The sequence below is a fragment of the Arvicanthis niloticus genome, chromosome 13, assembly GCF_011762505.2.
Source record: "Arvicanthis niloticus isolate mArvNil1 chromosome 13, mArvNil1.pat.X, whole genome shotgun sequence".
Taxonomy (NCBI): domain Eukaryota; kingdom Metazoa; phylum Chordata; class Mammalia; order Rodentia; family Muridae; genus Arvicanthis; species Arvicanthis niloticus.
Window position 1 is genome coordinate 20,481,317 of NC_047670.1, and position 27,631 is coordinate 20,508,947.

Below are 27,631 nucleotides of genomic sequence, written 5' to 3' on the forward strand. Positions count from 1 at the left end.
TTTCCTTTCTACTGTCATTTCCTCTCCATCTCCCCTCCCATATGAATCCACCTCCTTTTTGACTCTCATTAGAAAACAAAAAGGCTTCTAAAGGATAATAATATAACATAATATAATATCATATATGATATAATAAGACAAAGACTAACATATCAGAATAGGAAAAAAACAAACAAATGGAAAAGAGTAAAAAACAAAGAAAGAGGCACAAGAAATAGATACAGATGCAGAGACCCTTTCATTTGCACTCTCAGAAATCCCACAAAAACACTTAAATGGAAGCCATAATACATACACAAAGGACTTGTGAGATTAAAAAAAAAAAAAAAGCATTGTGCGTGTGTGTGTGTGTGTGTGTGTATTTAAAATGATAAAAAAATTAAGATTTTTAAAATTTATTTATTTTTACACTCCAGATTTTATTCCCCACCCTGTCCACCCTCCTACTGTTCCATATCACATACCTCCAATCTACCCCCCTGTCTCCACGAGGCTGTTCCCACCCCCTACTCCCTACCCCACCTGACCTCTAAATTCCCTAGGGCCTCCAGTCTCTTGAGGGTTAGGTACATCATCTCTGATTGAACACAGACCCAGCAGTCCTCTGCTGTATATGTGTTGAGGCCTCATATCAGCTGGTATATGTCGAGAACCGCACTAGCCTACATTGGGGGCCAAAATGTTGCAGCCCGAGCTGCCCCACGTTTGGGGGCCAAGATGTCAGGGACTGCTCTACCAATGTTGGAACCCGCACTGCCAAAAGCCTTGGAGGCTAAACTGTTAGAGCCTGCACTGCCCCAAGCTGCTCCAGTCTGAGGGTCAGGGTTCAGTAAGAGAGAGAGTGAGGATGGACACGAGGAATGGAGACCAGACAGAGTGTGATTCAATCCTGTTTATTCTTCAGTCTTTCTTCTTCTCTCCAAGTCCCTAGTGCCTAATACCAAGTCTCAGGTCCTAATCCTAGTTCCAGTTGCTAGTCTCCTTCCCAGTTCCAAGTTCTCTTCCAAGTGCCTGTCTCAAGTACAAGTGTCTAATCCCTAGTTGCCTGTCTCAGTCTCAAGTGCCTACTCCAAGTCCCCAATACTTAATAATAATTTCTTCTGTCTGCCTCTCACCTTTTATATGTCTCACTTCTAAGCCACGCCTCTAAGCCACACCCTTAAGTCATGCCCTTAGGTCTTATCTAAAAATCACACCTTAAGTCACGCCCTCAAGTCTTGGCTCTAAATCACACCTTTAAGTTTCACACACCCAAGGGAAGATCCTGGGTATCTAAAACAAGATGTTATTAGAGTGTGCTCAGCTGTTGTAGGCTATTGTTATAAGTCTCTTGTCAGGATATATGGCTCAAGATGGCTGCAAGGATGATAGCCGCCTTCTGTCGGCTCCCTACAAGTATATGCTGCCTTTTTGGTGGTCCAGTGTTTGAGAGATCTTGTGGGTCCAAATTAATTGAAACTGCTGGTCTTTCTACAGGGTTGCCCTCCTCCACAGCTTCTTTCAGCCTTTTTCTAATTCAACCACAGGGGTCAGCAACTTCTGTCCATTGGTTGGGTGAGATTCCGCCTTACACCAATCAGAATGGCTAAGATCAAAACCTCAGGTGACAACACTCATTGGAGAGGATGTAGAGAAAGGGGAACACTCCTCCATTGCTGGTGAGAGTGCAATCTCGTATAACCATTCTGGAAATCAATCTGGAGGTTCATCAGGAAATTGTAAATAGATCTACCTGAAGACCCAAGCAATACCACTCTTGGAAATATACCCCAAAGATGCCCCACCATGCCACAGAGGCACATGTTCCACTATGTTTATAGTGGCCTTGTTTGTGATAGCTAGAAGCTGTAAACAACCCAGATGTCCCACAACAAAAGAATGGATAGAGAAAATGTGGTTTATTTATACAAGGGGATATTATTCAGCTATTAAGTACAAGGACATTCTGAGTTTTGAAGGCAAATGGATGGAACTAGAAAGTATCATCCTAAGTGAGGTAATTGAGAACCAAAAGGACATGCATGTTATGTACTCACTAATAAGTGAATATTAGCCAAAATAAATAAATAAAATAAAAAGTACAGAATACCCAAGATATAATCCACAGAAGTCACAAAAGGTCAACAAGCCAAAGGGCCCAAGTGAGGACACCTCAGTCCTACTTGGGAGGGCGAAGAAAGCAATTACAAGTAGGGAGGGAGGGAGAGAGGGAGGGAGCAACCTGGGAGGGAAAGTGGACAGGCATTGGGGGTGGGGGGAGAACCTGATCTGGTATTGGGTGAGGGAAAACTCCTCTCAGCCCTAGGATCTCATCTGGTGCAGACCCATGCAGGCCCTCTGCATGCTGCCTCTGTCTCTGTGAGTTAATATGTTCTCAAGAACAATTTTTCATATAACATAGCTGCTTAATAATTTTAACTAGTATCTTGAAAATTTTTAGGAAGAATAAAAATATCTATAAGAAGAAAACTAATGAATAGAACTGTTACTAATTTGAAGTGTTTGGTATTCACATTTCCATAGTCCCCAAGATGGAAAGCCTTCAGAACAGAGATTTGGAATAATTTTCATCCTTGAAATTATGAATAAAGCATAATCTCAAAGCTGTGGGGTATCTCTCCTGCAGAAAATTTACAGGAGCCTAGGGTTTTAAGTACATAGTTACTGAAATTGAGAAAGAATTCTTTTCTTCTTTCTTTACTATTAAAAAGTATTTCAGCTGGGTGTTGGTGCCACACACATTATACCTGTAATCACAGCACTTTGGACTGAGCAGGAAGCTTGTAAGTTCAAGTTCATTCTAGGCTCCATAGTGAGAGCCTGTACCAAACATCAAATCATACACATACATATATATGCATACATGGATATAATTCAATGAAATGTTTTATATATTTAATTAAAATAAATGAGAATTTGCTAAAATCAAGTGATATTTAGAGAAATTCCATTATGTGAAAGATGAAATTATTTTATAAAAAAAAATCACAAATTTGTAAGAGTGGCACTTTTAGCCAACTCAATGGTTTGTCTTAGTAGGCTTCATCTAATTTAAGGAAGGCTCTTCGTTCTCATATGTGGGAAGGTTTTCCTTTCTCCCAGATTCTGTTTATGATTGAAAGGAGGAAACATTATTGACAGTTTTTATCAATAATACTGCATCCAAAATGGTAAGATTGGTTGAAAAACAAAAGCCATTCAATCATATTGGCTTTAAATTTTACTGAGATAAAAGCAAATAGAGCTGTAACTAATGGACGGAAATAATTAGGAAGACTGATCTTCACTCAGTATTTGCCCCAGAGTGGCTTCTCACTGTATGAATATATATATATATATATATATATATATATATATATATATATAGTTGCTTTGTGTCTGAATTGAGTGATATTTATTTTTCAGTGAAGAACAAAATAAGATACTCCTCCCCCCCCCCTTTGGATAATGTGTGTCTTTGGTTGCCATGAATGACTTTCTGGGAAAGGTTAAGTTAATATTTTGATGAAAGATAAAAATCTTCAAAGTAAGCTTCAAGCTTTAATAACAAGGATGAGAATCCCTGAGCTAGAATGTCAAGGCTCAGGGGGTAGAGAAAAGATTTGTATGACATATTGTGGAGATTATTTTTGGTGTAAAGTTTATATCTCTTCATTAGAACAACTCTTTCAAATCATGACATTGTCCTTTACATCCGTGTTTTGGAATAAAAATTACAGAGTCCAAGAGTAGAAATCCATGGCTTTTTTTATAAGACAGGAGTTCTTATAAATGAATGAAGCCGTCATTTCTAGACAGTAGGAGTGGCAGAAGCCATGGGACTTTGAGAACATATGCTTTATCTAAAGATAGCCAACCTACCGCATGCTTCCCAAACAAAATACATTAACACACCAAATGTGGCTCCCAGGTATGCTGCCCAGCCTGGACCACAGTGTGTTCCCTTCTCATCTAGGCTTGTGTCCTTTCTCTTTTTTATTCTTTCTCTTTTTCTTCTTTTCCTTTTTTTTCCTTATGCATTCTTACCAGTAGTTGTTCAACTTCTATTTGAACAATTCTGGTGACAGGAACTCATCAACTTCCAGAGCTGCAGAGTCCTTTGTGTCTCATGGTACTGTTGGCCATGACAGTGGCCCCTCACATAGCATCTGCTTAGTGAATGCTAACTAACAATGGATTTCCCTTACTCACTAGGGCTAAAAGGTTTCTTTTCTGGTTTGTTACTGCTACTTGTGTTTTTGTTGCCATATGAGGGTATAATGGGTCATGAGGGGCACAATCAGCTCTTGAAATGCAGGCTTCATATCTTAATGTACTACTCCAGTTGAACATTCATGACACATGTCACAGAGTTCCTATAGATCATAACTGACCTCAGAAAAGTCTACTTCTCATTAACATTTCAGCCTAGTGAGATCCTCTGAACAGAGAATCCAGCAAAGACCCAGTCCTACTCACCACCCAGGGGAAAGGATGTGTGGTCAATTCTGAAATAAGAAATTTTCATTGTTTATAAAGCACTGAATCCATGCTGATAGATTTAAAAAATGCAAACTAATACAAAATGAATGGCATGGTTGTTCTCCATGATGGAACTGAGCAAAGAGAAACAGAAGTAGAGACCATTTATGAAGTCACTGGATTGCTCAGGTAAAAGATAATGGCAGGTAGGAACAGGAGTCTAGTAGTGAAAAGAAAACACATTTGGAAATGATACAGGACCAACTGGTGACAGAATCTGCAGAGTGACAGAGAGGACCAAAGCAATGACTGTGTGTGTGTGTGTGTGTGTGTGTGTGTGTGTGTGTGTGTGTGTGTGTATGTGTACATGTGCATCTGTGTGTGTGTGTGTGTGTGTATGTTTGTGTGTGTAAAAATGAAACCTTAAGTCACATATTAAGATGACTTATAGTTATACTCTCTACTCTTATGTGCATAAAAGCCTTTGTATCTTAAAGGTATGCTTCAGTGTTTAGTTGAATCTATGGCATTTCTTGCATAGCCTGGGTGGACCTCTATCCCTGTATTCATAGAGCATATATCTAATATATCTAGGATCATTTTTTTTTTTTTGTTAGCAAGCATCATGGGGCCAAATTACCAAACTTCCTCTATGAAAATGTGGACGTTTTTCCTTCCATCTTCTAAGATTTTATCTAGCATCAAAAAGCTCTGATGTTATTGTTATCTGCAAATTAGCATCTTAACATAAAAAGAATATCGAATATGTTCTACATAGTTTACCTTTAAGAAAGAAAAGTATCTTCAACATTTCCTGTTTTTTGGCTTTTTCCCCTTTTATTCCCAGCCTTCCTCTCGGGTGAACCCGGTTCCCGTAGCTACAGGCGGCTACACTTTTTAAAGATATAATATACATATCACTGCTGTCCTAAGATTAAAACTCCTAAGAATACAGACATCATATTTAGGAAATAGAAAGGTTTTGAGTAGAAGAGTGTGTTATTTAATAGCTGATTCCTCTCTATTCTCTGGGGAAAATACCAAAGATTAAGGTAATGCTTTAAATTTTATTTTTAGTTTGTGGGGTTGTGTGTGTGTGTGTGTGTGTGTGTGTGTGTGTGTGTGTGTGTTTGTTTTGTTTTACTTTTTTTTTTTTGTACTGGGAATTAACTACAAGGTCTCACACTCAATAGTCAAGCGCTCTTTCAATACACTGGGTCCCTACCCTCTTTGTACATTTGTTTGAGACAGCATCTCACTGTGGTCCCCAGGCTGGCCTTGAACTGATTTTTCTGTTAGTGTCTGCTGAGAATGAACTTCCTCTTTTCCTGCCTCGACTTCCTAAGGAGGTAGAGTTACAGCAGGCCTGGCTTTGCTTTACATTTGAATAAGTGCTTTAAGATGTTTCAGGAAGAAATTTTTAGAAAATGATATGAAAACCACGAACACACAGAAGTAAACTAAAAATTATAGGAACTATACATTGGAACAGAGCAGGTTCATCAGTGGGTATACAACTGAAGAGAATGTCCTGCAACCCCCAAATCCACCAGTAGCCTACAGTTTATCAGGGAGAGATAAAACCAGCTGAACTCCTCCCTGAGCTATGATTGACTGCTGACAGGTCCAGTGCAAATCCATCATAGGCAGCAGCAGCTGTGCTGAGAGATCATCAGTATTGACTCTGTCATACTCAGAAGTTGGTATTTAACAACCTTCCATTCTATCACTGTCTCCTCTATTTCTTTCCTCTTCCTCTTTTTCCTTATCCCTGAGCCTTAGAGCGGGTGTTGTAAATGTCCCATTTGGGACTGAGCAGGACACAGTTGTTTAGCCTCAGTACCTTGTATAGCCATGCAACTCTCTGTTCACCACTGTTTACTGTGAAGAGAAGTTTCTCTGGTTAAGACTGAGAGGAGTCACATTTGTCTGTAAGTGTAAACACTGCTCTTCACCAAGACATGGAACAGAATCTGGATCACCGACTCTGCTTCAAGCCAGAAACTCCTTCTTCTTTTTAACCCTTACATGCACAGTATTCTTATGGGTGGAACATACTTTATTGGAGGTTGGGGAGTGGGCAGGGGTGGTTAAAGGTGATGATTGCAAAGAACAGGAAACAATTCAAACTGAAGACAAAATATCACCTCCTCGGAATTTGGGGCTAATTCTCCATAGGTCTCTTGACAGGTCATTTGACTATCTGCCTTTGGGTTTAGAAGCTATTTTTATAACCAGTACTCCTTCCCATGTCAATTCTCCCAAACTGAGAAGGTTGTTAAGCTCTTTAGATCTCTTTATCCATCTCAATCAGGGCTATGATGCAGTTTGTAATTCGGTAACTCATTAAGGAATTCTGCCAGGTAAAGCACCTTTTGCTCAGGACCTCCACCTTTACCTTCTTAAAGGACTGACTGAGAATTTGAAAATTTTAAAACACCTCCTATATCAAATAATATCCTACAGCAACCTTAATAAACTATAGTATACCCTGCATATTGAGTTCTCCAGAGAAGCAGAACCAGAAGCATATATAGATTTGACATAGAAAAAGGAGGTAGAAAGAGATGCATGGTGTGAGTGTGTGTGTGTGTGTGTGTGTGTGTGTGTGTGTGTGTGTGTGTGCGCACGCGCGCAGATGTCTATTCACAGACCATGGTTGGGTGAATGTATACAAATGTAGCTAGAAAGACAGAAAAAAAAGAAAAGGAAGGGATTTTTAAAGTATATGGTTTATGTTGTTATTGGAGCTAAAACCCATACAAGCTACTAAAAATTAGTCCAAATTCCACAAAGCAAGACAAACTTGGAACTCAAGTAAAAAAAATTGTATGCTGTAATCTTGAAAACAATTTTTTTTTTAATTTGGGAAACTTGTCTTTTCTCATAAGGTCTCCAGTGATTGGATAAGGCCTAGCCACCTTATATAAAATTCTCAGCTTTATTAAAAAAATCTAGTGATGTCTCTTTAGATGTTAATCATATTTAAACATGGCTCCAATAACATCTTGACTGGCATTTGATTGACTAACTGGACACCTTTAACCACCCAAATTGATTCATAAAATTAATCTCTATCATAGATGGACTGGATGCAGCTGTGTTCCTCCCCTGAGTATGCTTGAGAGTCATTGCATTCTAATTAGTTAGGCTATTGGATTATGTAAAGCTCAGCTTATCATTAAGACGATCATCTTCAGTGGTAGAGCCACTGATTAGGTGCCCAGGTTTCAATAGATAACCCTCTTCTCATGCTCATAGAAAACAACCAGAGTTAAACTCAGCAGTTCACAAAAATGTACAAAGTACAAAGGGACTTGGAGGGAAGATTGGATTTGATGGGAGAAAGAAATGAGAGGGTGAAATGATTCAGCTCATTGCATACACTTAGGACACTGTCAAAGAAAGACATTACCTGCAAGTCACTCAGCAGGGAAAGGTGCTTGCCACCGAGCCTGACACCATGAGATAGACTTCAGATCTACATGGTAGAAGGAGAGAATTGTCTGGTGACCTCCTCACACGTTATGGCATTCACATATGTTATGGTATGTATGCATCCGCACATACACATGCTATATAAAGTTGTAAAAAAAAATGATAAAGACTTGTGAAATTAAAGCCCAGTGTTATGGCACATACCTGTAAGCCCAGAATTTGGGAGGCAGAGGCAGGTGAATCAGGAGTCAAAGGTTAGCCTGGGCTAGTGAGTTGGAGGCCAGATTGGGCTATGTGAAATCCTGTCTCCAACAAACAAACAAACAAACAAACAAAAATTTAAAAAGAAACAGGCATAAAAAGATTTAAAAATTACTACTTTTGAACTCATCTATTACTTTTATGTGGACAAATACAGAGAAGTTATGTGGTTGTGACACTCAGTTGCCTCTTAAAAGTGTTAGTTCGCCTGACTTTAAAAGTGGGGCAAAAAGGGAGAGAGGAAGGGTTTATTGAATAAGCCTTTCTAGTGAACAGCTGCTTAACAAATGGCTGGGCAGCTGCTTGTAACGGCATGAGAGACATGCCTAACTTTTGATCATGGTTACATAAGCCTTCCTTTTTTGCTCTTATAGAGTTGCTTACAATATGTTTATGTAATATGGTTGAAACTTTTACCAAGAAGGAAGCATTTCAGAAATGATGTTCTCTGACTCCTTATGCTTAAGAGCGTGTGAGTGAGTGTGTTTGTAAGAACCTATGCTTCTGTGGGTACAGAGATGTGCACGTATCGTTTTACAAAGGCTTTGAGTTAATGTGGGATGATATTTGTCCTGGGCAGATTTCCATATCAGATGGTTGTTAGTGCTTGGGTCAAATGACCTTTGATTTGTGAAGCTTTACAAATTAAGTGAGGCAAGGCACTAGGACTGTCAATTTTTCCTAAGGCAAAATTATTCCTTTGTCCCAAAGATGTATGATAAAAAGACTCCACTATGACAAGCAAGCTTTTGGGAGTCTGCTGTAAAAATCATGAAATGAAATTCATGAAATGAAACTTTTGTAATGAAAAACATAACCTAAATTTTTTTTCAGAAAACAATGTATTTATCAAAATTTTAGTAGTCAAACATAAGATAGAAAGAACATAATTAGCATCTCATGTTAGTAATTTGGTTTCTGGTGCTCATTTATATTAGTCAGATAATGTTTTCTTGTGCAACAAGACTCAGCCTACACTTACCTAGTAAAGCTAACCACTTTGTGTAGTACAGAAGTCAAGACAGAAAAAAGGTTTTGTTTTATTTGCTTCTTTCTATTTACTTACTTACTTACTTACTTACTTACTTACTTACTTACTTACTTATTACGTGTATGCCAAGTTGGGATTGGGTACCCTATAGGCATTGTGGAGGTCACAGGATAACTTGCAGGAGTCAGGTCTTTCCTTTCACTATATGGGTTCCAGGAATGAAACTCAAATCCTTCGACTTAACAAGTACCTCACTTTATAAGCCATTTCACAGACCCCAGAAAAAGTTTTAAAAGATACAAGTAAAAGTTTTCCTATAAACCTCAAATAGAATACCTCCTGCTTACTTGGGTTGAGAGATGGTAAGCACAAAGTTTCAAAAAAAATGACAGTTAGTTGTTGTCAACAGACGGTTCTCATCTTCATTAGTAAGAAAATAAAAGACAACAAAAATAAAACAATAAAAACAAGTCATGCTAATAAGCATGCAACCATTCAATTGCCCTTAGTTTTTATCATAACCATTTCTGGTGACATGACACCTAATTCTTGCAGCATGATGCCATATCTTTAGATAACAGCTGTATTGTGGTTTTATATGAAAGATGATGACTTGGGTACTTGTGTAAGTACTTTGTGGGAATTTGGAGGGGAAACCAACATGGTTCAAGGTTGGCAATATGGCTCAGCAGTCTAGCAGTAGCCTACAAATATATGCAGGAGCATGGGTTTGATGCCTAGGATGGGGTGGGGGTAAAGGTTGAAGAAGAAATGAACAGGAGGGAAAAAGAGGGAGAGGAGAGAGGAAAATATGAATTTTTAAATGCTTAAGTTTATAGATTTTTTTTTTAATATCAGACTAGGTATAACTTCTGTATGCCCCCATTTTATTTTCCATAAAATGATGTACTTAATACAGCCTTGTGTATGACGTGCATTTAACAGTTATATTTAATTCTCATTGTATTCATAGCATATCACCAAAAAGTTATTAGCTTAAATGATACAAATCTAAATTCCCGGCAGTGCGAAGTTCACATTCATCTTTCTAGACTAAAGATGGGGTTTCAGGAAGGTTATCTTCTCTTCTGGAAGCTCCAGGGGGAATCTACTTTCTTGCTTCTTCGGGTTTTTAGAATGCATGTGCATTTTGCAACTCAGGGTCTCACATTATCTTCTAAGTTTCTCAGGTTACATCCCTTTGAATCTGCCCTTGTGATAGACCCCCCAGGCATGATTGACAAAAAATTCCCACCTCAAAGGCAGTGAACTAGCAGACATTTCATCTGGAAAGACAGTTCTCCATCATATGCTGCTCTCCGTAAGTTACCACATGCAGTATAAAGACACATTTAGAGATCGTCCTTCTGCCAACAAGATCAGAATACCAGCCACTTGGAAAATACCCAAAGCATACTGCCCTTTGCTGCGGAGGAAGAGTCCTTCCCTGTATGCCTTGTAATATTTAGGTAAGAGGATGCCAACTGACCAGTGTCCCAGAAACTAAATGAGCCCAAAGCTCCAGTTCACTGAGTTTCAACACCTTGTACAAACACTAGTTTGGGCACTCTGCCCAGAAATCTGGAGGAAAACAGAGCAAGACTGTTCTCATATCTGACCTAGAGCCCTGTGGTCTGAAGAGGCCGTCCCTTCCCTTCTTTACAAGCTTTTCTTTCTGAAGGATACTTGACTGCTACACTAACCACTTACTTAAATGCAGAAGTTGAGTGCTCACTCCTGTCAAGGTTAAAGCTCCTACATCCAGCTCTGAGCTTGGCAATTCTCCCCAATATTCCACATGTGTTTGAGCTCATCTTCAGACCTCTAATATGTCTCTTTGTCTTACACTATCTCTGTCTGTTATGAGAGAGACACAACTATTCTTTTTCGAGTGTATGTGAGCATTTGAAGTCGAACGCTACCTCGTAGTCCCTACTACGTTTTTGCAGTTCCCTGCCATTGTCTTCCTCCCTGATGGTGTCCCAGTGTGATGGCAGGGGCACATCCTTCACTTTTCATCTTTGTTACATAGGCTTCCTGTGTTTCCTCTCAAGTAGCTGTTTGTAAAAATGCCCATGTCATATAGAAGAAGCATCTACTGAGAAGGATGCGTTCCAGAAATGGCCTCGACTGGTTGCTGATGCATGCAAGCATAGAGGTACCTTCCGTCTATAGATGTCTCCTGCTTTCCTTCCTTCACTGACTGTGCCAGCACCCTGAAGAAGGCTCAGTTCTCTTCTTTCCACTTACTCTCCCTTAAGTCTCTCTTCTGGTTTGTATTGTCAGTGTGTTAAAGGGCACCAGGAACTATTTTAAGCACTCACCATATGCCAGACCCTGTGTTTAGACTTTCTGCATATATTGTCTCCTTCAATCCTAATTTAATACCTTAGTGGGTAGATATTCTCTCTCTCTCTCTCTCTCTCTCTCTCTCTCTCTCTCTCTCTCTCTCTCTCTCTCTCCTGTACAATAGATGCAACTGGGGCACAGAGAACTTTATGTTGTCCACCAAAAGCAATGAGGTCCCTGCAGCAGGGAGAACTCAATCTCAGATTCACTGGTTTCAAAGCCCCTATTGTTTACCTATCCTCCGTGAATCTGTCATTCAATTCTGGTTTTAAGTCATGCATCTCTTTCTTGCTTAAGTTCAGGGATTCTGAGGCAGATCTCCCAGGCAACCTAATGACAGATGTTGTTGGTGGTTTCTGTGGGCAGCTAAAGACTGCAGTTTGTACTGTTTTGATCACTGGACAAACGTCTTCCTTGTAGGTGGTCATGCAGATTAATCCAGGTACATTTCTCATAGTTTCTAAATTGAACTGCAGTTAAAGAAGGAAGAAAATTTTCAGGTGTGGGTGGCTTTGAGCCAAAATAAACTAAATTAGGATCCTAGGGAAGGAAAAGAATCCTGACAAATCCATTCCTTTTCCACTAAAGATCAACCTTTAGTGTAACCAATGGCAGGCCAAAACTTGCTTTTCTTCTTTGAACAAAACACCCACAAAGGAAGCAGGAACCAGTTTAGCAACTTCACTAGGGAGTGCAGAAGGCCTCCTGTAACTAAGGCTTCCCATTGTGCCTCTCTGGTCCTGGTAAATTGGGAATGCTGTGTCCTTTAAACTCCTTGCTTTAAGACCACAAACTTACTTCTGACAATGCTTTATATCCTGGGTCTCCTTAGAAGAAATCTGAATCTTAAATTCTATTTGGTTGAGTGGACTTTGTACCTCACTCCAGTAGACCTCCTCATCCTTTGTTTATTTGACTTTGTTTATTTTGCTTAAGGAAAGAGGGAAGAGAAAGGAAGGGGGAGGGAGAGAAAAAAACTCCTTTAATCCCAGGACTAGGGAGGCAGAGGCAGGCAGATCTCTCTGAGTTTGAGCCTAGCTATGTCTACAAAGTGACTCCAGGACAGCCAGGACTACTTAGAGAAACCCTGTCTCCAGCGGGCCTCACTTCTCTAAAAGGGGAAAACAAACAAACAAACAAACAATCGAACAAAGTGCAACTTAAATAGCACAATAGCATGGTCTTAAGAAAACCACTTTCTAGATCTCATGTTTTCCTGCTCATGAAACAGCATCAAATCAAATGCTACATACTAAGAAGGCCCATATGGGAACGTACTTACACAGTATCCTTGTCCTTGTGTTCTCTATATAGATGGGGAAGTTAGAAGAAATGACCTTTTTAATATAAAAAAAAAATAGAAAATAATCCTTCAAACCTTGTTATGTCTTTCACAGGACGGAAATGCAGATAGTTAAGTAATCAGTACAATTCATGAATTTTGGGTAAATATACAATTGTGGAAGCTGAAAACAAAACTACACCTTACCCTAAAAATTAATACAGCCTAGAGTCATTACTGGATCAAGTATATTAAATCAATGTAAAATTTACTCAAGTCTACAAGTTATGTGTTACATTTTTAAGCATCAGTAATCATAAGAAACATACATTTAAGTATATGGGGTAGAGGACTATAATGTATGTTCTTTGTTGTCAGATAGGTCAGCAAATATTTATGTGTGTGCGCACACATATGTGTGCATGTGTATGTGGAGGAAAGAAAACCCAAACACAAAGTACATGTGATAGAGTAGTGGTAATGGTTGAGTCTAAATACAAACTGTATGAGAGAACTTTGCTCCTAGGTAGTATCAGTTCATATCTATGATGCTGCCATTTAAATTACTCACCCTGGAGATTATTATAAATCTAGACCAATATGTCCAACTGCGTTCTAGACATGTCCATTAGAATGTACCAGAGGTATTCCAATATTAACCTTTCAAAGTTGATTTTAATATCATTTGCCCTTTAAACCCGTTTCCTTCTCCATTCTCTAATACCAAACTAATTCTTTCCTCTCTCTTTCAAAGCCCAACAAATATTGCCACAATTAGCGCCCCCCCAAAAAAATCAAGCCACCCTCTAAAGCCTCTTGAATTAATCCATCTCTCTTGATCCCTACTGCCATGATTCTGCTTCACAGAGCACACAGATGACAATAATCAGCTCAGAGGTGGTCTTCTATATTCAAGGGTGTATCTCTCTGTAATCCATTTTGTGACTTGTGGCTAACTTCTAAAGGTCAAATCTGATTCCATTAATTGTCTACTTAAAATCCTAATTGTATCCCTGTGGCTCGGAGATTAAAATCAAAATTGTCAAAAATAATTTACAAGATATATGAAGGTACTTGTTTCCTGGAATGTCATCTCTCTCCCCTTTCCTGTCCTCTTGAAGCCACAGTGGACTTCACGGTGAGTTGGTTTTTTTGCTTTGAGCACTTTCTCCATGCCACCCCACCCATGAAAGATAATATATTCCCATTTACTTGAATTGTTAGTATTTTTACATCACAATTTAGATGACATCCTCTAACTCATGGTACCCAAAATATGATTAATTTAGAAGGAAATTTAAAATATAATACCATTATTATTCATATATTGATTAATCTGGCATATATCAACTGTACTTTCAATCAGTTCAGTTTTTCAATAATATTTGTTAACCACCAGTTGAATGACTAGCTACATATGTTTGGATCATTAAACAGGCATGTTTTGCTATTTGACAGCATTGGTTTGGATGCAGGGACTGTGTTGAACACCTCCGTGCTTAAATGTTAGGAAAGTTAACTAACCATAAATCAGTATGTATCACTTGGTGGTGATTGTTATAAAGAAAACATTGTACATAGGGGTACAGGTGCTTTTGGATACTCATCAGTAGTCAGAAGCGCTCTCTGATCAGAGAGCATGCAGCCAGGGGCTTAGGTAAAATGTTGAAGCAAGGTCAGACCATTGTCTGGGTGGAAGAACATTCAAGAAATATAGGAGCTGCAATGCAAGTCAGCTGGGAACATGCTCAGCTGGTTCCTAGTGATAGTAAGGGAATAGTAAGCATGCCCAGGGGGATTAGCAAAAAGGCACTGGCTCGTAGTTCTATGGGGCAGAACCTGTTCTCTTAAACAGATAATTCACCGTGTTGGCTCTAATACAGTCTTGGTGTTAATTTCAATTGTCCTAAAGATATTCTGTGTAAATAGAGAAAACAAATTGAACTGCAGTTTGTGAGAAGGAAAGAACATTGGGGACAGAGGTGAATAGAAACAGACTCCCTAGTGCAATACTGTTGCCCAAAGGATTGGGAACAGGGCCCAGAACACCAGAAGATTGCTTCTGGTTGGGAATAATACAGCAGCCAGTAGATCAAAGCGCTGGTCCCTCACAAACCAGTGATAACAAACAGCCTTGACATCTCTCTTCCCTCTGACCTTTTCCAGCCCCATTCCTTCCTGCCTGTTTCCAAACCGAGATAAGCAACAGCATGATTCTTTCCCAGCCTTATGTGCTGATGGAGAGAGTTCTTTTTGCTTTTGAACTCCAACAGTGATTTCTTTTTGTTATTGTTGTTAGGAAGTGTAATAAATGGTTTTTAAAAATTATATAATGACACATGTTCAAATAGAGCTAAAGTGGTGTAATTCTACTTTGTGAACATATTGTATTGTAAAAACAAAAATATAGGAGATATGAATACAGCTTATGATAGAATGGACAGGGAGCATGCCTGAGGCCCTAGACTGCGGGTAAATAAAATACAGTCAATCCTTATGTTTTTAAAAAGAAAACATTCTTTCTCTAATACACATGAAAGATTCTGAACTGTTTTCCAAAATGATATCAACTCCGTTTTCTCTTCTTATTGGTCAGTATTCAACCATTAGTTACCCATTTCACTTCACTATATTTCATCTTTGTGTAATATCCATAATCTTAAGTTTGCCTCCCATTGTTTAAAAATGTGATGAGAATATGATTTCTAGTTCGTATTAAATAAGCAAATAAAATAGAAGAGAAACCAGAGGGCAAATAATATGAAATGGAAATAATATACACAAGGAACATAATCCCAGTGCAGTGGATTTTATAAGGCAAGTGATTAAAAATCATACAATTTACAACAGTCTTCATTGTGGTAGTTTAAACCTCTAGTCCCAGCATTTGGGAGCCTGATGTAGAAGCACTTCGATGAATTCAGGGCCAGCCTAGACTAAGAAGAAAAACCCTAAGCTAAGAGGAAAGACCCACTCTGGATATTAATATTTAACCAAACACTAAACTCATTTATCAATATCTGAGGCTTTTTTTCCTGATTTTATTTCTGTTATGCATGCATTTTGAATTTTCTAAAGCAAGCATAAGGAACATTTCTATTTTTAACAATTGACCATAAAACATTTTTGTACTGTTAAGAACATGGTACTAGCAAAAAGTATCTTGACACAGCGGGCAATAATTGAAATACCCACCCGTAGTTTCTCAAGTTATATTGAGAAAGCTATTTAGATCGATATTAAAAATGGACTTTTTAAACTTTGACTGAGCTCGTTCTTTACCAGCTCATACAGGTATAAATGCATCTGATTATTGCCACCCCTCTCTCTCCAGCCCCCACTACTCTGCTCCTCTCTCCCCGCTATAAGTCCCTTTCCCATATTCACGAAGAGATAGCTCAGTGATTAAGAGCACTTGCTGCTCTTGCAGAAGACCCAGGTTTAATTCCCAGCAACCACATGGTGGCTCACAACCACCTGGAACCCTAATTCCAGAGGATTCAGCAAGCGAAATATTCATAAACATAAAATAAAATAAATTAATAAAATTAAATTTAAAATGCTTTTTAAAAATCCCTCAGTAGACAATAGTTCGGCAAAGTGGGGTACAACCCTGTAAGTACCTCTAAAAGGACCATTTTTAACAGAAAAAAATTCAGGATCATTTGGAAAAGGTTTCACAAAATTTATTTTGATTTAATAAGGTAGAAATAATAATTTTATATAATTGTTACATGGCTTATATCTGAACAATATAACAGTAAATTAAAATTTTCTAGAGTTCATATTACATGAACAGTGACACCATCAGATATGCATAACATGCATATTATCATTGCCAGTTTTTACAATTGTGAACTGATTTCTAAATAAATTTAGCTGTAATTATGAAAAAATGATAACTGTCATAAATTAACCCCACTGTTCTGTAAGTGTCTTACCTAGAAATAACGAGGAAGAATTATTTTTAAAATCTGTGTAATATACTTAGAAAGAGCTAGGTCTAGTGGGTAAATTATAAGATCATAAATTGTTTTTAACATCTTGATTAAATCCTGCCCATTCTCTTCTAACTGTTGACAATTTTCATATCTTTGAGAACAAGATGAACTACATAAACCACAAAAAGAGAGGAAATTTTCTTTCTTTGGTGTCTGCTTTGTAGTTGGTTAGGAGGCTGTCCCTTTCTGTCAGATGAATATGCCATCCGACACAATTCTTTGTGTTGCGGGGTTGGCTCTTTGCCTATTTCTGTATCTATACATCTGCATTACTTTCCCTGTCACCATAGTCTGAAGTGCCACAAGAGAGTTATGCTTTTAACCTTAAAATTCTTTCTTAAATCAGGTAGTGATAATTGTGCAAAGCGGTGTTTTCATTGCGACATTTTCATCCATGCATAAATATACTGTGGCCATATTCCGCCCCTCTGTAGCCCTCTCCGCTCTTCCTCTCAGCAGCGCCTTTGCCTTGTTCCTCACATTTACCCTTTTATATTCACGCTCCTTTTGTTTCCTCTAAATTCAACATGGAAGAAAACGAGCAGTGCCAATCTTCATGAGTCTGGCTTACTTAGTTTAACGTGATGATATTCAACTTCATCTTTTTTTTTCTGCAAATGACATAATTTTAGTCATTTTCTCATTGAGCAAACTAGTTAGGTATGCCGCGCCAACCCTGACCAGCAGGAATTAAGACACGGAACAACCGGTTCCTTCTCACAGCAGTTTACTTAGGATGCTTAGCAGTTGGTAGTCAAGATGGCGAGCCCACGAGCTGTCCTGGGCACAGCTTATAAACCCTGCCAGGAGCCCATGAACTCATGTCACGTATCATCTCTCCATAGGCTCGTGATGCTTGTGTAAGATCAGGCCACCTTGAAGCACAGCCTTCACACCTAATAAGGACTTGTTTATCACTCGGCCCTCAGGTGGCCATCGCCATCTTAGGGCGAGGTACTTATGGCGTCTAACAGTTAGGCATTTGTCACATTTTTTTTATCCAGTCTTCCCTTGATGAGCACATGGCATGAATGTGTACTTTGGTGATGGTGAGCGATGTCATGCCAAACAAGGACAAGCAGATATGCTTAGTGTAAGCTGGCTTTGGCCAGCTTTTCAGTAGCCTATATATATATATCCTTTTATGTGGCTTTCCTCATGAAAATAATTTGAAACACTTTCTAAGGGTTTATGACAAGGTGCACCCAACTGTATCTTATACATATTAAATTACTCAATTGTCACAACAACACTCTGTGGTAGAAAATATTACAATCCTAGTTTCAGGGGTGACAAAACGGAGGAGAAAATGGGTCAAGTGCTCCAAGGTCTTGAGCCCGGACTGAGTGTCTCTGGGATCTTTACTGTGCATGGATTTGCAATCCCTGCCTTCAGAAAAGCACAGGCCTATATGGCCCAGGGAAAGCAGGGCCAACGAGAAACTTAACAGGAGCAAAGAACGGTAACTATGCATAACATGAGACATTTTCCCCAAGGGGAAACCACAGAACTTTTAAGGGACTTTTTGCCTTTAGTCACAAAATACTGTCACGAGGGAAGAAAAGGGAAAGACATACAGTCTGTGTTCTCTAATCATTGTATCCCCACAGTAACCTTGTTCCAATATTTAGTTGCTGCTAAACAACACTAAACTCTAAACTCTATTGCATGGTACTTGGTTTGGTTATGTTATCAGGGTCAGTATCTTTAAGCACGCAAAGCATAGAGGGTTTTTATGAGATATCTGTGCTCTCTAGCACCCACACACATTTGATATGCACTCCCTGTAACTGTCAGAGAATGAGGACTGCCATTGTAAGCACTTCAGATATTTTAAGAGTCACTCTCAACTACTAGCTCTGGTCTGCGGAATGAAATTAAATCTCGCTAATTCAACTTTATCACATAGCAAGACTATGTGAGAGACAGGATTCCTTTATGGTATAAGTGCCTCTGGACACTTCCCTCCAGAACTGATAACATTTGTCCCCATCATTTCCCAGATATTTTAGTAGATCAGTGCTGGGCTGCGGGAAGAGGCCTACAGAGAACATCCTTAACGAATGCACACTGAAAAGAAAACACACATCTCAGGTGGGGCTATCTCCTAGGAGTTGCAACATGATATTAGCAAATGTATATTTATAATCATACAATCAGTAAATAACTGATTGTATAATTATACAATCAGTTAATAAATATCTCTAATTAAGGAGTTTATTTCTAACTCCAACTTATGGCATCTTCAAAAGACTATTTTTTCTACATTTTCCTTTTGTGAAAGTTGTATCTAAGGCACCTTTAAATTGAAGAATAAAATGACAGAAAAAAGTAACAAAAAGGAAAAAATAAAAATATAAGCAGGTATATTTAGTCTTTTGTATGCATCTCATAAAAATAAACTGAAAGCCAGCTATGATAGTGAACACACACTATTCCAGCACTTAGGAAAAAGACTGAATGATCATGGGTTCAAGCCCCTATAAGCTGTTTCATAAGATACTGCCTCAAAAGACTGTGGCTGTAGTTCAGCGCTCAGTAGAACACGTGCCTAGCATGTGCAAAGTCCTGAGTTATGTCTCTAGCACTATAGAGAAATAAATCTACAAACTTAGACAATGAACACTACATTATTAAACATTACTTATTGTGCGTGCTCTTAAAACAGATGTAAGAATATAAAACAAGGAAACAAACAAACAACTTTGAGTGTAGATGTAAGTACCAGCATTTCTGACCACAACATTGAAACATTCATAAATCAGAACTTGGCAGCCTTTACCCAAAAGCAGTGGGCAGTCAATATTCATCAGGCACTACAGTAATGGCCATTACTAAGCAAGTTAAATGATTAATTTGCTGTTGTAAACTCTTCTAAGCCTAATCTGAGGGGACCAGTGACTAAAGTCTCTTTGTTTTTCAATTTTAATAAAAACAAAATAAGAGCGAATGACAAAATATTTGAAAATACTCATCTTATATTGATTTGACTTGTATGTAGATAGATAAAGATATGTAATTATATGGGTTTCTACCATATAACAAATTATAACAAATGCATGGCTGCGTTTATATGTGTATGTGTGAATATATATTGATAGTTTCATAGTTTTATTATTCTAGCTTGAAGCAGATTTTGAATAATAAGTAATTTAAATATGTAAAAAGCTCATATTGGCTTAGGTTTTATGATTTTCATGTGTTTTTTTCTATAATAAACCTTGCTTTAAAAAAAGAGGTAACTCCTTCTTGCTTACTACCTGCTTTTATGGCTTCTTGGGAGTCTGCAAGCATGATGAACTGTTTGAGGTTGAATAGAGTGACATCTTCAGAATATGTCTTCCCCTTTTTCTTGTCATATAAGGCTGCAAGGAAAACTATCCAGCTTCACCAAGAAACATTATGACATTATTTCCTGTGAGTAATAAACTCAGCAAAATTTTGAGAATAGGCGGCATCTACCAGGATGCTTGTATAGTTAATGAGAAAATGTTTATAAATGATAAAACCCAGCTGAAGACACTGATATTACCATCACTTGAAGGTAGCAAAATGGTGCCTAGAAGTATAATGAACTAGTAATGGCATTAAGGCAGTGAATGAAGTTTGTCATTTATTAAACCCTTACTTGAGCAGAGTGCCAGGAGTTAAACTACGGTTTCCTGTAGGTTACCTTACTTATTTACTAGCAATTACTTGGAATGCTGCAGCAGCTCTTGAAAGGGATCCAAATGTACCTCCCTCAAAAACAGAAGACAGTACATTTCATATTGCCAGTATACCAACTCCCTCTAGAACAGTGACTCATCTTTCTCCGGTTGACAGCCAGCTTGCTACCTGACCACTGAGATTTTGTATCTTGACAAGGGCCATCATCTGTGTGTGCCATGTAAGATCTGACATAGAGCATCGGAGACGCAAACTGCTGGAAACGTGGACTCTGTTTTCATTATGTCATTTTCACTTCGTCATGTATTAACTATGCACATAGTTTTCAATGACTTGTAACTCTTGGCAATTCATCTGAACTCTGCCAGTTCAAGCTTACAATCAAGCTTGGGTTCAAGAGTCTGTAATTATTGAGATGCCATTTTCTGCTCTTGGCTTTTGTGATCCTAAGCCCCAAATAAAAAGCAGACTCGCATCTTGTTTAAACTTCCATGCATTGCCAAGGGAAGTTCTGACAAACAGGAAATGACAACAGAGACTGACAGAGATAGCCATCAATGTCTTCTGCTGGATTTTGAAGCTTGAGTATATGAACAGGTAGTCAGAGAGAGCCAGGTCCTGGGTTCAGTACTTACAAGGGATAAGGATTAAGACTTTGGGTAGAAAATAGAATTGTTACTCTTATCAATTTACCAAATTATTAAGTATTCCCAGTACGGTAAGTGTGGGTTTTAATAGAGAAGAAAATAAGTGCAATATGAAAAAGATTGATCTCACGAAGCAGCTGGAGATGTCAGGGCCGTAGTGAGTGTCAAACTTGCATTCCAACCATAGTTCACAGTAGTCAAGATACAGAACACAAACATGCTTAATAGTCAGCTTATCGAACCCATGACTCTCTGGCACAATTAGGAAAGGCGGCCATGCCTTTCATTTGCTTTATGATAAGAAGGCATACAGAAGTTAAACACTGTTTTTCTTATCTCACTTCGTGACAGACTTTTACAGGGTCAGCTTGGTAACAGATCATGCAGAACATGCTGGCACTGCCTGCAAAGTGTTCAGTGAGCCAAGAGCAGGTACACAGTCCTAAAGAAGGTACAGTAGGCTGCCTGCAAGCAGAAATATAAGACCGTGAGTTTTACATATTGCCACCAGAGCTCAGGGACTGGGCTGGGCCAGAGAAGAGGCCAGTCTCCAAAAAGGAAGTGTTATGTTACTGGGGAAGCTCACAAACCAAAATCCCAGTCTCGGCTTCTTGAAAGCAGCATATTTATTGCCGCGGAGCTGGGCCTGAAGGGAGGTCTGCAGAGATGTTCTGCACACGGAAAGGTATGTGAAGCGCTTGCTGAGGCGCTTTGGGAACGTAAGCAGATTTGAAGGGGCTCGGGTTTATGTTATAAAAATCTAAGTGAGCTGACAGCGGTTCTATAGCTAATGCTTAGAGAAAGGTAACAACGGATGGTGGGGAGAACAGGGCAGAGGAAATCCTATTGAAATAGTCAATCTCAGTTGAATGGCTGTTTTAAAAAAGACTTTATATGTGTGTGGTTTCCTTGTGGACTGCTGGAAGAACTTCTATAAGGAAGTGCTCCAAAAACTAGATCCGAGCCACGATCTTGGTATGTCTCATGACCATTGGCATTTGTAAGAAGTTATTAGTGACTTTCTTTTCAGTCACTAACAGGGAAACCTTTTCAGTCCCATTTCTGTATCTCCCTAACAAAGAGACATGCAGAACGTGATGGTAACAGCGATCAGGCCATGAATCCATACTTTTATTAACTCTATATTCCAAGTTTCAAAGACTTATGGTACAATTCATTAACCATCTCCTGACCATCTGCTTAAAAATTGGCTTAATTTTTTTTTCCTTTTGTGTTTTATTTATGACTTTAGGCTGTTAACTACAGAAAAGTGGGAGGTTCGGGAGTTTTGTTTCTTCTTCCCTTTTTATGTTTTTTAAACTTTTGATCAAACAAACCAAAATAACATTATCGATGATGGATCGACCTGTCCTTTTAAATGGCAAGAATAAAGATATAAAAAGAGGCAAGGCATGTAAGTACTCCCTTTGATTGTTAATGGTACACAGCAGATGGATTTCATTATTGACTTTTAAAACGAAATTGCTCCACAATATGATTTATTTATATTTTTTCCTTTCCAAAGACGTAATTACCATTAACTAGTTCAGTTTTTCCTCAGTCACAAACAACTATGTGTCAACATCACAATATATGATGGTTTGCCACTTAGTCGTGAGATTTAATGATGTTAAAGGCTACTGGTTCTCTCAAATCAGTAACAAATGGATGGGCGTCATGAACAGCTAAAAGGCTGCACATTTCTTCTTTTTCACTTTGGTAATTTAAAATACAATTATTTCCCATCATAGAACAGTTTATGTAATTCGCATCACAGAAAACGGAATGTGTTTAATTACAAATAAACAACTGAATTTGATTTTCTAGTTCATTACACAGATAAAATGATAATAATAATATATACAAAATCCTCAGGAAAAATATTTAGACAATTACTTTCAGGGTAAACAACTATAATTTTAATCACAAATTTTAAGCCTTTAAGTCACTCCGGAAGCTAATCACACAAAGCTGTATTTCTAGGAAGTACCAAATACTTAAATTAATTACACTTAGTACAGATCTTAATTGTAATCAAACTTTGGATACTTTCAAAAATACACGAGAATGGGAAATTTAGACATGACTCAGGATTTTATCAAAAAAAATATGAAACTTACTTTCAAAGCTGGTGTGTCATCTGTTTTAGATATAAACTAAAATTTGTTTTCTGGGATAAAAGGAAGTAAAATGAACAGGATTCAGACCACAATTAAATTTTATCAAATGTCCTACATCAGTTAAACCTGTTTTCCTATCTCTCTGACATTCTAGCCCCCCACCCCCTTTGCTGGCAGTCCCCTTTTCTCCATTTTTTCCTAACTGGATGGCTTAGTATCCCTTGGCAGTTACACACAGGCATCTTTTTGCATAGGAGACTCTGTTTTCCTCACCCACTGTCATCACTCTGAAACTGAAGGATCATGATAAATATTTCATACCTCTAGCACTTAAGCATCTTCACGTCCATTATGCATTGTGCTTCTTTGTACCTATTTATAGTCACTTAATAAATGCTTATTGATTGGCAGATAAAATTGTATTATGACTGATTTTGAGAAATTTTATGCTCCTCTTTAATCACTACCACTGTGTTTCCTTACATCTAGGATACATCTTCTAAAGCTTACATTACTTTTTTATTATTATTAAATATTATTTTACAGTGCTGGGCACCAAATATGACATGCATTCTACTGCTGAGCTGAAGGCTAAGACCTACCACCACCTGCCTTCAAAACAAAAAACAAACAAAAACCTCTCCTTGTGTTTTATCATGCAAACAAAAGCATCATTAATTTGATAAATACAGCAGTAAATATATGTATGGTACATGCCTTTTATTTATACAATATGCTAAAGTCTGTGTACTTTATACTCAAATTTTATAAGCACATCAATCTTTTTCGGTTGTGATTTACTGTCTTAGTCAGGGTTTCTATTCCTGCACAAACATCATGACCAAGAAGCAAGTTGGGGAGGAAAGGGTTTATTCAGCTTAACATTTCCACATTGCTGTTGATCACCAAAGGAAGTCAGGACAGGAACTCAAGCTGGTCAGGAAGCAGGAGCTGATGCAGAAGCCATGGAGGGATGTTACTTACTGGCTTGCTTCCCCTGGCTCTCTCAGCCTGCTTTCTTATAGAACCCAGGACTACTGGCCCAGGGATGGCACAATGGGCCCTCCCCACTTGATCACTAATTGAGAAAATGCCTTACAGATGGATCTCATGGAGGCATTTCTCAACTGAACCTTCTTTGTGATAATTCCAGCTTGTGTCAAGTTGGCACACAAAACCAGCCAGTACACTTACCTATGGCCCATTTTACCTCTCTTTAATCCTCTGTTCCTCCCTAGTGTCTTTGCATGCTGATTCTACTGCTTTGTCCAAAGGTCTCAAAGGAATCCAAAACTCAGAGAATATTACTAAGGATTTAATTGCCAACATTCAACTATAATGAAATGGAAAAGGGACACAACTTTGATACTAAAGACCAAGGCTGGCATAGGACTCTGCTTTTAGAAACAATGTATATTAAGCAATATAAATTTCCATTGGCCTGGCTAAAGAACTGAAACAGTATTGTCTCTTCAACACTGTGAAAAATGCTAAAAATGGAGGCCATAAATGTTGCTCATTTGCCTAACATGGACATGGCTCTGTGTTTGATCTCCAGCACAACAAAAAAACAAAATTAAGACTAGATCTGACTGGTTTTTCAGACTATGGGAGGGCTCGGGTATAAGATGCTTGCTAAACAAGTCTGGTTTCATGAGTTCAGGAGAGTAGTAACTCAATAAAGTTGTCTTTCGACCTCCAAATGCATATAAGCACTTGTAGTTGCAATCATACACCTGCAAATCATACACACCTGCGCACCAGTTGTGATTGGTAAATAAAAATATTGAAGATGAAATATATATAAACCACCAAGTACTATTAAGTTATCGATTTTAAAGATTAAATAATAAATTTCAAGGATCAACATTAAACTATTACTACGTTCATAACTTGAAAATACCAAATCTATAATTAATTATCAGCTAGTAAGGATACATTCAGCTTGTTTAATTATCGTCGCTACTAGCGATGTGATCTACCAAATGTTTGAAATAAGACTGAGAACTCTGAAGTCCATCTACAGAGAACTCCTGCACATTCTGTGGATTCTGAAACTCAGTGGTAAGTCATATGCCAGACTCTGAGAGCCCCTATCCTTATTGAGTCAGCAAACCACAGCCCACAGCATCTCCTAGGGATTAAAAATAAGACTTAGATTCTCCAATTCCTATCTCGTCTTTGTCCCTTCTATTTCAGAAACAACATAGTGCTGTTAGCAGTGGACTTTTATATTTCGAAACACATAAAACAAGTGGTACACTCCAGTGGTGGTATAGTAACAGAGGCCTTATCTTGGCTCCTTTTAGCATCTCTTTGTGACTATTGTGTTTACTCCTTATGTTAAGGGGAAAACTGAAGGAGGAGGAGAAAATGAATCCCCTTCGTGTGTTCTTTGCCTTGCTTGGTCAAAGAAACTCAACTTTATTTGACTGGTCCCCTATGTTCCATAATGATGTTAACTGAAATAACAGGAACACACATTTTAACAAAGCACCGCCAGCCCCAGAACAATTATAGGTATAAGATAATCCCCACTGATGGAAATATACAACTGCTGATGGTTATTCTATGAGGTCTTTCCTCTGGGATGCTATCTAAGCCTTCATGGCAGCAATGATGCAAGAAGAGGTAACCTGAACTTCATATTCTTTTCCTCAAATTCTATGAGTTTCATCTTACAACTTTCTACTGAAAAAAAAAAATGAATCTCAGAAAAGAACCTAGGTGTGTACAGCTGCCAGGAAAACAAATTCCTTGATCCTTAAAAAAAATGTACAACAAAAATAAGCTGGTTAGGATATTTTTGTGTGTATATTCTATAATATTTGCTTTTTATTTTACTGAAGTTCATGGTTTCAAAAACATAACATATGACTAAAACAAATATTATTATCGCACCTTTAAAACAGGGTACTTCTATCATCCTTAAGACATTACTGCTGGATAGTAAATCTTTTGCTATAGTGACTATAAAACACAAGATTTGTTTGGACTTATTTTATTTTAGACTAATTTTTTTTCTCACATATTACATCTCAAGCACAGTTTCCCCTCTCCTTTCCTCTCCTCCCAGCCCCCTCCATTCACTTCCTTCAGAAAAGGGCAGGACTCTCATGGAAATTGTACAAGGCATACTGAGTTGCAGTACAACTAGGCACCTCCCCTCATATTAAGACTGAAAGCAGCAACACAGTAGGAGGAAAAGGGTTCTGAGAAGGCAAGTAAGAGACAGTTTTCACTCGTACTGTTAGGAGTCACAGAAGAAGAACAAGCTACACAACTGCAACATATTTGCAGAAGGCCTATATGCAGGCTCCCTGGTTGTTGGATCCATCTCTGTGAGTCCCTATGAGCCTAGCTTGGTTGATTCTATTGGTTTTCTTGTGATTTTGACCCCTCTGGCTCCTACAACCATTCCTCCCCATCTTCTGCGGGAGTCCTCAGACTCCACCCGTTTGGCAGTGGGTCTCTCTGTATCTGCTTCCATCAGTTGGTGAATGAAGCCTCTCAGATGACAGCTGAGCCAGGCTCTAATCTATAAGTATTGTGGGATATCCTTATGAATCATTTCATTGACTTTTTTTTACACCAGTCATCTTTGGTTCTTTCCTAGGTCTCTGGTCTATCGCCTCTGGGTTCTGGTCCTCCAGACAGTGTCACAAATGGGCCCCCTCTCATGGCATGGGTCTCAAGTTGGGCAGTTATTGATTGACCACTCTACAGTTTCTGTACCACCTTTACCCTAGGCAACACAACCTGTTAAGTCAAAGGTTTTATGGCTGAGTTTGTATCCCAATCCCTCCACTAGAAGTTTTGCCTGTTACAGGAGATGGTCAGTTTAGACTCTATATCCCCCATTAGTAGGAGTCTTAGCTAGGGTCACCCTCTGAGATTCCTGGGATTTACCATTGCACTAGGTTTCTAGCTTATCCCAAAGATGCCACACCCCAACCCAGCTGTCTCTCCCAATACTCTCTTTCTCCCTCTATCCTCCCCCAACCTAATTCCTTCTGCTCCCATCCCCAGTTCACCTGTAATATCTGCTCTATTTCTCCTTCCAAGGGAGAGTCATGGTTCCTCCCTTGAGCTCTCCGTTAGCTTCTCTGGGTCTGTTGATTGTATCATGGCTATTTTTTACTTTACAGCTAATACTCACTTATAAGTGAGTATATGCCATGTTTGTCTTTCTGGGTTTGGGTTACCTCATTCAGGATGATTTTTTTTTCTAGTTCTGTTTATTTGCCTGCAAATTTCATGTTTATTTTTATTTTGTTTTTTTCAAACAGCTAAGTAATTCTTTGTTGTATAAAATCACCACATCTTCTTTATCCATTTTTCAGTTAAGAGACATTTAGGTTGTTTCTGGTTTCTGACTTTCACAAATAAAGCTACTATGAACATTGTTCAGC

General features: G+C 38.4%; 1 protein-coding gene across 5 annotated transcripts in view; it reads left to right on the plus strand.

Moving 5' to 3' along the window:
• Oxr1 (oxidation resistance 1) overlaps nt 1-27,631 on the plus strand; it is a 393,007-nt gene that overhangs the window by 265,481 nt on the left and 99,895 nt on the right. The window contains exon 1 of one of the 5 annotated variants that reach the window (XM_076911320.1): nt 21,713-21,784. The exons of the other annotated variants lie outside the window; for them this stretch is intronic. Coding sequence (XP_076767435.1) covers nt 21,766-21,784 — 19 coding nt within the window. The 5' untranslated portion in view covers nt 21,713-21,765. Of the gene's footprint in view, nt 1-21,712; nt 21,785-27,631 lie in introns of those variants that run through there. 5 annotated transcript variants of the gene reach the window in all.